This window comes from Bos taurus, chromosome 15 (assembly GCF_002263795.3).
Source record: "Bos taurus isolate L1 Dominette 01449 registration number 42190680 breed Hereford chromosome 15, ARS-UCD2.0, whole genome shotgun sequence".
Classification (NCBI taxonomy): domain Eukaryota; kingdom Metazoa; phylum Chordata; class Mammalia; order Artiodactyla; family Bovidae; genus Bos; species Bos taurus.
The window spans coordinates 5,867,291-5,879,091 of NC_037342.1; the positions used below are offsets into that span (position 1 = coordinate 5,867,291).

Sequence of the window (11,801 nt, forward strand, 5' to 3'; positions counted from 1 at the left end):
TCAGTCGTATCCAACTCTGTGGGACCCCATAGACAGCAGCCTGCCAGGCTCCCCCGTCCCTGGGATTCTCCAGGCAAGAACACTGGAGTGGGTTGCCATTTCCTTCTCCAATGCATGAAAGTGAAAACTGAAAGTGAAGTCGCTCAGTCGTGTCCGACTCTTAGCGACCCCATGGACTGCAGCCTTCCAGGCTCCTCCATCCATGGGATTTTCCAGGCAAGAGTTCTGGAGTGGGGGGCCATTGCCTTCTCCGAGTTATATAGCTTTAACAAAATCTAAAATCTTGGTAGCTTAGCACAATGAACGTTTATTTCTTAAGCAAAATCTACTGAGGTTTTGGGTGACTGTTCAGAGCGTTGGCCCAAGAATTCAGGCTTCTTCAAGCTTGTGGAAATTCTCTCAAACTGTGCTTCTACAATGGCTTCCCCAGTGGCTTGGCAATAAAGAATCCTCCTGCAATGCAGGAGACACTGGCTTGATGTCTGGGTTGGGAAGATCCCTGGAGGAGGGAATGGCAACCCGCTCCAGTACTCTTGCCTGGAGAATCCCATGGACAGAGGAGCCTGGCGGGCTGCAGTCCATGGGGTCACAAAGAGTCGGACACTAACGACTGAGCACGCACCCCACAGCGCTGGAGAAGTTTCCACCGGCATCCGGGGTTTCCATCCGGAAGTGACAGTGGTCACTTCTGAGCACACTCTGCTGGCCAGGACTATCCAGGTGCCACTTCCCACTCCTCCCTTCCACAACTGAGGGGAACTGAACTGTGGAAAATATAACCCTTCCGTGTACTCAGAAGGAGAGAAGAGGACAGGCCTTGGAAAGCACTGCCATGCTGTCACTGAGCTTACCTAAAACCAAGTTTGGAACCCTTACGAGGGCATGGAAAATAGATCTCCCCCCTTCTGTATGATGTAAATTCCACGAGAAGGGAGAATATCTGAACTTTGCATCTACTCTCATTTCACACATGCATATATCGCATAGTTGTCTAATTCTTATTTCAAATTTGAAAATCTCTGAGTGACTTTAAAATCAGAAATAATAACATAACAAACATAATAGAAAGTTTTAGAAACAGTAGAGACAGGGATGGCTTTATTTCAAACGTAAAACACTTTATAACAAAGTTGTCCCTTGCGTATCAGGATGGTAGTGGTGGTTGCTCATACATTCCTGAATTGTTTTCTATGGTGAAGGCTCATATCTCGTCTCTTCCTCTCTTGAGAGAAGACATCACGGAGAGTGTTTTCCACTGTCAATGTCAGAGTCTCATATTTTGCAGAAGAGTTTCTCTCATTGTAAAACTGGCCCATATGAATCCATAAGCTATAAACCTGACCTTAGTTAGGCCTCATTTGTGGAACTAAATTACAGTAGTATATACTATATAAAAATTACATTCTAAATCATAAAAAAATGCTGAATGAGGTATAAATAAGATTATACTTTAAAATAAGATTATACTTAATAACTTTATTTTATTTAAATATATGGCTCTTCATGGAGAAGGAGATGGCAACCCACTCCAGTATTCTTGCCTGGAGAATCCCATGGACAAAGGAGCCTGGTGGGCGACAGTCCGTGGGGTCGCAAAGAGTCGGACACGACTGAGCGACTAACACGACACATGGCTCTTCAGGAAACACCTTCCATAGACTTGTACAACAGACTTTTCTGTTTAACCTTGTAAACATTGGTCAATTTTTTCTGCAGTTGAACCAGCTATTAGCTTTTAGAAGAGTCAAAATTCTCTTAGTTTTGGGATCAAATTTGTATTGCCTTCTTCCATGGAAGAAATAGAAAAATCCTAGAAGTAAAACAAAGGAGACATTATATTATACAAATGATTTCTAAGTTTAACCTGAATTATTAAAAAATCCAAGTCATTTGTAAGAATAAATATTTTTGGTATTTTCTGTTCTAAATAACAATACTGATGATATTCTGTGGCAACAAAAGAGAGGAGTATATAAACTCACTTACCACCTTTCTGGAAAACAGCATCAACTTTGTTGCCAATTCCGGGAAAGTCTTCTGCTATCATTTTGGGATAACCTGCATCCATGGACTGTTTATATTCATCATACCTGGTCAAAAAATAATTGGATGTCAGAACTATTTGTTAAAGATGTAGGAATTCATCAGCAAGAACGTAATAAAAGCTTTTTCACAGATTATGTATAAAATAGGAGGTGAGATGAGGTGAGTAGGATTCTGAGTGGACTAGAAAATTTAAAAGGTCCCTCTGAATTATAACATCTAGTTCTAATTTCTCCAGTGGGTGCCATTAATGTCGAATGCAGTGAAAGATAAGTTCCTGGTGGCTGCAGCAGTTCTATGAAGATGAATGCCCTTCTCTTCACATTATCTTTCTCAATTCAGGCTCACGTTCCTCCTGGATTTCTAGGACAGATATGATCATTACTGGTCAATAGACTCTGTAACTAGACAAGCTACTGCCATTCACAGCAAAGGCAGCCAGCCCAGGCAGTATGAGACCCGTGTCTTAAATGAGTCAGTCTAGCAACTTCCACGTAGAAAGGACAGGTGTCCTCCCGTGTTCTGCACCCAGCCCTTACCTCCAGCATTTGTTGGCAACAAAGAAGTATGTTTTCCCAGTATCTTCCTCAGAAACAGCGGCATCGATGCTCTTCACCGTTCTCGGAAAGCCAAAGGATCTGTAGATGTCCCTGGGGTATCCGCGGAGCACATCCTGCCCCTTAACGGCCCAGTACTTGTTACCTGCCAATCAAGAAACCGAGATGAAAACCCTTGCCAAGGGCACCAGTAGACAGGAAGCAGATCTCCAGCTAAATGCTTACTCTCACGTGCGAGGGCAGTGTCCCCACTTCACATTAGAATCATTTAGGGAGATTTTTTTGTTTTTTTCTGAATACTGATGCTGGTATCCTACCCCAGACCAATTAAATTAGTATATTTAAGGTTTTTTTTCCTGGATGATTCTAATCTGTAGCGAGCCTTGGGAATGACTGGCTTATGGAGCTGGGGACCTCTTTCCAAAGTTCAAACGACTAAAGAGTTCATCATGCCACCACAGAGATAGAAATCTTTGCTTCTCCAGGTTGCCCACAGGCTGCAGAAGTTCACCCCAAGGTATCCTAAAGGCCAGAGGGTTGTAATGACTCACAGTTTGTAATGACTTGCGACCCTGGGTAGAAATCATTACATCTAACTAGAAGACGGTTCCAAATCCTTAAATGTAGGCTGTGTCCAGATTCTGCACGTTTCACTCAGTAAGTGAAGTGAAAGCTGCTCAGTCGTGTCTGACTTTTTGTGACCCCATGGACTATAGTCCATGGAATTCTCCATGTCAGAATACTGGAGTGGGTAGCCTTTTCCTTCTCCAATACTTAGTAAACCCCAAGTCAAATAAAACTGGTCTTACATCTTGAAGCCAGCATTGTTCTTATTGCACAAATATTTTTATTGATCCCTCGGGGAGGGGGGGCACTTTGAAACTTTGTGTATCTAAAATCCTATTTATTTTCATTATAAAAGAGCTAGAAAGCTCATTTCAAAGTTTATTGCCCATCTGAATTGTTTTCAGTTCTTTGCCTTGAGAGTATTACTGGGTCGGGTGTCTTCATGTTTGTCTATAACTATGCCAATCATATATTTGCAGAAAAACTGTTCCTTGGCATAGTGTTGTCAAAGTAAGGAGCTGATCGTTGGATTGGGGTTTTATTCTGATAGAATCAAAAAGTTTGCCTCATTCAATTCGTGGTAATTAGGACTTTTCACACTTTAAGTTCATATGAATTGCCTGGGAATCTTGGTAACATTCAAGACGGTCTGGAGTAGGATCTGACGACACCGGTAGACTTTGTGGGCCTTATGCTAAGTGAGATTCTGTGATTCTCACAGACCGGGGACAGCGTCAACGCCGCTGGTCTGCAAGGCATACTCTGATGGCAAGGTTGCAGAGCCCCCATCTGGCTGTCGTGAGGCAGCTTCTCCTTTCAGGAAAGCAACTGGCGGAAAACAGGCTCTAGGAAACCAAGCGACTCCAATGTTCCTCTCAGTTTTATTCCTGGACATCCCAGGGAGGTGGAGAGGATTTAAAATACATAGTTTGCACAGAAAATCCTTTCGTAAGTCCAGATTCACAAACAAGCCAGGAAATCTGTGTCTCAAATTTTTTCCCTTAGAAATGCACTCTGCAATTCTTAGCTAAGGGGATGGACTCCCACTGACATGGTATGACTGCTCAGTTTGTCAGAGTCCATGGAAAGAAAGCCAGTAGTAATCTCATACATGAACCCCAAAGCAGAAGAAAACTTAATTGGTAAAAAGTGAAAGTGAAGTCGCTCAGTCATGTCTGACTCTGTGACCAAGTGGACTGTAGCCCACCAGGCTCCTCTGTCCATGGGATTTTCCAGGCAAGAATACTGGAGTGGGCTGCCATTCGCTTCTCCAGGGGATCTTCCCACCCAGGGATGGAACCTGGGTCTCCCGCATTGCAGGCAAATGCTTTACCCTCTGAGCCACCAGGGAAGCCCCAACTGGTAAAAACTGAGAGCTAATTGGACAGAGGAGCCCAGCAGACTACAATCCATGGGGTTGCAAGAGTCAGATGTGACTTAGTGACTAAAGAACAACAAAAATTGAAAGTATTACCTTTGAAAAACCGGACCTCATCCCTGTCGGCAACCTCATAAGCAGCTTGAAGTCCATTTGGGAGTTGTGGCCAGAAAACAGAGATGAAATTGAGCTCCACTTCTGGGTACAAGGGATTTGTGCGCATGTAGAACCTAATTTGAAAAAAAAAAAGGTTTTGATCAAATACATAGCAAGTTCTGGTGTCATCCAGGCCCTTCTACGGCTGGCATTGGTGGCTTGTGGGTTAGTGTTTAACACGTGGCTCTCCAAAGTGGAGGTGGAGAGGAGTTCTGGTCTGTAGCCTTTGCTTACTTTCTTGGTGGAAATACTCCAACCACTGCAGATTTCAAGAGATTTGAAGTGGTACCTCACTGTATAGTATTTCCCCCATACAGGCATAAGCCATCTCAGGAATATAAATAAATAGAAAAATATAGCAAAATAATTGCAAAGGGATACAAAGGGATGGGGCCTTCCCTGGTGGCTCAGACGGTAAAGAATCTATCTGTAATGGCGGAGACCTGAGTTTGATCCCTAGGCTGGAAAGATCCCCTGGAGAAAGGAATGGCTCCCCACTCCTGTATTCTTGCCTGGAGAATTCCATGGACAGAGGAGCCTGGTAGGCTAAGGCTACAGTCCATGGGGTCACAGAGCTGGACACGACTGAGTATCTAACACACACGCACACACATACACACACACACACACACACACACAAAGGATGAGTTATAATTATTTTTAGTACCTTTGGTTTAAATATAATTTTAAATTGATATAATTAAACTTTTAATAATGCTGTTTAACAACCAGCTTGCAAAATTCTCCAATGGCACTGGCTAGAACACAACACTTGCATTCTGCATTTTGTACACACTCTACCTACTTCATGTCCTACCTCACAGAAATCCTGTAAGAGATTACTTCCATCTCACGGATTAGAAACTGAGGTCAGGGGGGCAGAGGGAGGTGTCCAAGGCCAGGCGACTGATAAGACGCAAAGGGTAGTTTAAACCCTAGCCACTCCTTGTGTGCTCCTGAGACCGGCAGTTCCAAAGTTGGTTCTGCAGTCCCACGTGTGCTAAGTCACTTCAGTCGTGTCTGGCTCTGCCTATTATTTGTTAATGACAAAGTTGACTCCACGGTCCACAGGGACTGGGGTGAAGACAAAGCATGAACTGCCGTGTGGATCCGCAGGGCAGACTCTGGACTTCTGATCCAGTGGCCTCTGCCTGCCTGTGAGACCTGGGGCAGGCCAGTCGCCGTCAGTTTCCTGCCGTCCGTGTCTCCACGACTTGGTGACATCTAGATGACCTCAGTGTCCTCTCAGGTCTTGTGGACCTTAGACTCGGCCCTGTTCTTCGGGGTCAGCCCTCAAGTACTTGCTTTGATGAGCTGTCCTGAGGTACTGAGAGCTTTCCTTGAAAGCCGTATCTTTCCTAGCACTCCCCAGCACTGAGCCACCCCCTGCATGTATCCGTCCTTACCTCTTAAACTCGAGATAGTAAAGCACAGGCTGGGAAGCAGGAGGAGCTGACTCTCCTGCCTTCTGGGGCAGCTATGACTGTGACCCAGGAGAACAGCACTCCAAGAGGAAAGCGGGGAGAAGCCAGCCTTCTAAAGCACCCCTACTTTCTATGCATGCTGGGCTGTGCCGTTCAGAAGACTGTTACTATTTTCCTGGTCCTTTAGGAGTCAGAACTGTATGCAGAGCAGCCCTACTCCTTGCACACAAGGGGACCCTAGACTTCTCGAGGTCTCATGCTGCCTAGGGAGCTCTGGGACCCTCCTCTGAGGACGGAAACTCACTGTGACCATCCATTCCCCACCCCCTGCCAGGATCTCATGAGCTTCTGGGGGTTCTCCCTGCGCCTACATGTCTTTGCCTCCTCCCAGGGTTGGGGGCACAGAGACTTGTTATGACCACAGGCTTTGGAAAGGCTGTCTTTTCCAAGATGACACTTCAAAGGGGTCTACACAACCCTCATCATCATGATAGTGCTGTGAAAAGGACCAATTTCTCCTAACAAAATTCTGATGTACTTAACCATCCCAAAGAGTGACAAAAACGGGAAGAGGCCTGAAGCAGAGTTCAGAAGACCGATTACTGCTCTGCTGCCAGTGAACTCGGTACCCTGAGGATCTCTTTCCTTTTCTCTGCTTTGCTAAGTCCCTTCAGTCGTGTCCGACTCTGTGCGACCCCATAGACGGCAGCCCACCAGGCTCCCCTGTCCCTGGGATTCTCCAGGCAAGAACACTGGAGTGGGTTGCCATTTCCTTCTCCAATGCATGAAAGTCAAAAGTGAAAGGGAAGTCGCTCAGTCGTGTCCGACCCTCAGCGACCCCATGGACTGCAGCATCCCTGGGATTTTCCAGGCAAGAATACTGGAGTGGGGTGCCATTGCCTTCTCTGCTTTACCGATCCTTAAAATGGAATTATATTTACTGATTTGCTATGTCACTGGTAAGTTTTCTGAGAATCAAGACACAGAATACGTGCTGGGAAAAAAGTTGTTAAAAATTCATTATGTTGTGCAAGAGCAAGCTATTTTTTATGCTTAATTATAACTACAATTATGTATATAAACAAATGTAATAAATAATATGTGAAGCATAGTAGTAGCCCATATAGCCCCATAGTAGTGAGTCCTATTATTATTACAAATACAAAATGCAAAAAAGAACTGTTGTCCTACCGGTCTTTGAAGAACATCACTTCTCCCCGAATTGTAGTTATGGCATCAAAAGTTAGCTTGCTATCACACACTTCTGGGGTTTGGGGGCCGACTGGCTGAGTGGGATTTTGGGAAGGTCCTAAAGGAACAAGAGATCTGAAGTTAGTTCTGCCTGGCTTTGGAAAACTACATAACCAATGAAGGCTTCTTAAAAGATAGACAACGGATGTTTTAAGGACCACCTGTCTATGCTGTGTTTCTTTATACCCACCGTAGATGGCCTGGATCCCATCAATGTCATCCTGAGAAAGCTGAACATCACCACTGAAGGTGTAACTGGGGTACATCAGAGCCCCAATGTCAGTAGAATGAGCAAGTCCAAGGGAATGGCCAAATTCATGTGCTGCCACCCGGTACAAGTTATAATCTAAAAGGGACAAGAAACCCATTTGCAATTATTTGAAATGTTTTCAGTTTGGAGACATTTAAGTAAGAAGTAATCTACAACTGTACAAGGATTAATGTTCTTATTTTATCAGTAGCTTTTTGAAGTATATAAACTTTTTTTCTGAAAGGTAAGAAGGATGCCTTCATTAATAGTGAAGAGATTACATGCCCAGGCATGTCTGACTCTTTGCGTCCCCATGGACTGCAGCTTGCTAGGCTCCCCTGTCCATGCGATTTCCCAGGCAAGAATACTGGAGTGGGTTCCCATTTCCTTCTCCAGGGATCTCCGTGACCCAAGGATCAAACCCAAGTCTCCTGTATTTGGCAGGCGGGTTCTTTACCACTGAGCTATCTGGGAGCCAGTGAAGAGATTGGTGAAAACTTGAATTCTATGATTACAATTAAAGAGCAAATTCAGCCAACCAAGGCTCTAGCACAGATTAGTCAATCTTGTCAGTGGTTATATGGCATATATTATTTCACGGAGAAGCAATATTCTTCTATAAACACAATTTTTTTCCTATTTATAGACTGATAGATGCTTAATGCTGGAAACTTTAGAAAAAATATATAGTATCTTCTCCCTTAATTTCTAGATATCTTAATAACATTGTTACACTTTGGTGTATTTCCAGGAAAAAAAGATTCTGTGTAGATGCCCACAGGGAAAACATTAATATTTTCAACACTTTCTCAATAGAAATTTCAGAGTAGCCCAATTGTAACCAGTAAGATGGTCTTACTAACAGAAGTAATTCTCTCATATTTTCTAAATGTGTTGTTAATTTTCTAAGTGGTAGCAGCAGAGTACCTATTTCTATTAACGCATTCTTTCAGTTAAATCAACCAATATCACAATGAACTGAGAAGGTGGAGGAGGGGGAGGGTGAGAGAGGCAGGACAAGCTGCCTTACCTTGGAAATTGCTGGTCCACCATTCATCATCATCAAAATGAGCGTCTCCTCCGATCCCTGCACCTGGTTGAAAAGCATGAGCAAGGTTTCCACCAGGTCCATCAAAGGGAGAATTGTCACGATGATCTGCAAGACACAGAATTCATCAGATGTTTCTCTAGAGTCTTATTTAGTTTAACCCAGGAGAGTAAGCATTAACTTTGCTAAGAGGCCAGCAGATTTTCAGCAAATGACATCTTGTTTCCTTCTTAAGTCTGTAAAATCAACACTCTTTTTTAAACAAGGAAATCTATCTGCAAAGCTGAAGAGATTCAAGGGCAAGGAGAAGTTAAGGTAAGAATACTTTCATGCTACAAAAAGAGCTTACCTCCCCTGACAAAGGATATCATTATGTCCGCTTGACCCTCAGAGACCTTGGTGAAGGTCAAGGGTGTGACATTGCTCCAGAGTTGAAAGGCTTTCTCAATGGCTTGGTCCACATCTGCTCTTGACAGGTCTGGGGTGTAATTTTCAATCCTTCAAGTGGAATAAAACACAGACACATCAGATTTCATTTCTCATGGCTCTGATGGGAAAGAGGGTTCCCACTCTGGTGCTCAATCTGATTACCTGTAGGTCAGGTTTGTGTTCTCCCAATGAGGATTTCCTGGAGTAAGAACAAACGGAGCCACGTCGGGCACCCCACATCTGGGCTGCTTCATCACATTCAGGGTTTCAGCATCTGGTTTCCCGGTCACTCTCAGCCCAAAGAATTTTTGCATTTGCTTTAGCTTTTCAGTTATGAGGCCACCGTTTCTCTGCCTTTCAACTTTCTTCCCATTACTGTTCAGGTTGTAGTAGTTTTCCAGGTATTTCTGATGAAAGATAAAATTATCGAAACACTGAATGGGAAATCCTCCAATTTTACTAAATACTGATGGTTTATACTGTCATACCTGAAACAAAAAACTACTTTTAAAGGTTCCACTTAGGTTGCATGGTCCTTATTATCCTTATTGTTGGTGGAAGCTCATTTTGGAGTAGAACTCTTCCTACCACTATTTACTATGAAGTCAGAATTACAATTTTATAGAGACATATTTGTATATTATTCCTTTAGTTCCCTATCACTTTTAACTGGAAAATGAGAGTCTATGCACAGCTAGATACATTTTGGGGGAGAATACCCTTTCTGGAAAAAATCTCTCTTTATAGGAAATGCATCCTTAAATAAACTCTATTATACTATTACTGGGGGCTTCCCTCATAGCTCAGACAGTAAAGAATCCACCTGCAATGCAGGAATCTGCCCACCATGCAGGAGTCCACCTGCAATGCAGGAGACCTGGGTTTGATTCCTGGGTCAGGAATATCCCCTGGGGAAGAGAATGGCAACCCATGTCAGTATCCTCACTGGGGGAAGCCCATGGACAGAGGAGCCTGGTGGGCTCCAGTCCATGGGGTCACAAAGAGTTGGACACGACTTAGTTACTAAATCACCACCAGAACTGCATACTGATACTATTCTGTTATATTGTGGAAAAACACAAATGAGGCTTTTGGGTCTTAGGCATGTGAAGTTGAGCATTTACCTTCACCGTCTCCACATCTTGTTCTTGTGTTTCTGAAGTTGCTGCTGGGAAGCCGTGGGACCCCGTGCCCCAGAGTAGCAGCAGCAGCAGAGGCAGTCTGGGCATGTTGGTCTCTGTCTTCCTTCTCAGCTTAAGGAATCTGATAGCTCCTACCTCTCTGCTGCTCCAGTGTTTCAACTAGGAAGCTCCCTCTTTATATACAGGTTCTGGAACTTCCAGGAAGCCGGCGGCTGTCTGACTCACATTTCATAACATCCTTTGATTAGCTATGAGCAATCATCACGAATGGTGACTCCAAGCAGAATATCTGGGGTCGTTTGGTGTTGCAATCTTCATTACTATCGAACAGGACGTGGGCAAAGGAGACATATCCACCACATAAACAATTGTTTTCTCCAATTCATTTCTATCCTGTTTGAGAGAGAACTTCTTATATACACAGATCACAGAGTACGCCACGGACTTAAAAAAAAAAAATAGCAGGCTTTGCTACTTGATTCTGCTGGTCATAAAGTGCTCTGGGTACACACACACCTTGCTTTCCAAGCAAAGGGCAAAGCTGTTGACATGTATGCCCCACGGCTGCTCAGCACCTGCGAAGACAGGCACTCATTTGTGGGTGGCTCTCCTGGGTTCCCTAGTGGCCCAGATGGTAAAGAATCTGCCTGTGATGCAGGAGACCCAGATTCCATCTCTGGGTCAGGAAGATTCCTTGGAGAAGAGAATGGCTACCTACTCCAGTATTCTTGTTTGGAGAATCTCATGTACAAAGGAGCCTGGCAGGCTACAGTCCATGGGGTCACAAAGAATCAGACATGAATTAACACTCACTTTTTCTTCTGGGTTCAGTGGGGTTTCTTTCCACCTTTGCTAAACTGCCTTGTACACTACTTCATAGCACCATAGTTTCCCTTAATCTTCATTCAGGCCCAGAATTTGAGAATCTGGGCTGAGAAGACCCCCATCCACGGGTGGGGTATGTGGTAACTCCCTACAGGGTGTAGACACTGCCCAGCAGAATCACGGGACAAGTGGAATCCTTCTCTGAAAACTGTCAGGCCCATTAGGGAAGCCAGAGGCTAGCAGACGATCAAGTGTGAGTCTGAGATCTTATTTTAATCATCCTCATTCCCCTCAGTGTGAGCACATGTCTGCTCCTTGGGGATAGGAAGCAAGTATTTCTTCTTTCTGCATGCACTCATTCAAGTATTTATGTATTTATCCACTTCAAAGACCTTATTTAGCATCTTCTGTGCACCAATTATGGTGGGATGGGGGTAATTAATAAACAAAGAGGGCCTTCCCTAGTGGCCCAGTGGTTAGGAATCTGCCTTAAAATGAGGGACATAGGCTGAGTCCTTGGTTGGGGGGGGGTGGGGCAAGATCCCACAGGCCTTGGAACAACTAAGCCCACATGCCACGCTAGAGTCCCTAAGTGAAAGGATTCGTCATTCAGTCACGTCTGACGTATGGGACCATGTGCTGTAGCCCACCAGCCTCCTCTGTCCTTGGGATTCTCCAGGCAAGAATACTGGAGTGGGTTGCCATGTCCAGGGGACCTTCCCAAACGGCAA

General features: G+C 44.4%; 1 protein-coding gene across 1 annotated transcript; it reads right to left on the reverse strand.

Moving 5' to 3' along the window:
- Positions 1 to 1,064: 1,064 nt before the first annotated feature.
- Positions 1,065 to 10,532, reverse strand: LOC112441463 (interstitial collagenase). The gene is made up of 10 exons (XM_024975704.2): positions 10,228 to 10,532; positions 9,266 to 9,510; positions 9,024 to 9,172; positions 8,657 to 8,782; positions 7,567 to 7,722; positions 7,317 to 7,434; positions 4,642 to 4,775; positions 2,583 to 2,745; positions 1,987 to 2,090; positions 1,065 to 1,810 (listed from the first exon to the last, which is right to left on the reverse strand). Exons 1-10 carry the CDS (start codon positions 10,330 to 10,332, stop codon positions 1,701 to 1,703), a joined length of 1,410 nt encoding a protein of 469 aa, XP_024831472.1. The 5' UTR covers positions 10,333 to 10,532; the 3' UTR covers positions 1,065 to 1,700.
- Between the last annotated feature and the right edge of the window lie 1,269 nt (positions 10,533 to 11,801).

Bases quoted from the DNA above. Each gene is read 5' to 3' on its own strand.
- LOC112441463 (XM_024975704.2), bottom strand. From the start codon at position 10,332: ATGCCCAGACTGCCTCTGCTGCTGCTGCTACTCTGGGGCACGGGGTCC. The intron at 7,723-8,656 runs GTAAGGCAGCTT...TGTCCCTTTTAG, and splicing joins GTGGACCAGCAATTTCCAAG to ATTATAACTTGTACCGGGTG. The intron at 7,435-7,566 runs GTGGGTATAAAG...TTGTTCCTTTAG, and splicing joins TGGGATCCAGGCCATCTACG to GACCTTCCCAAAATCCCACT.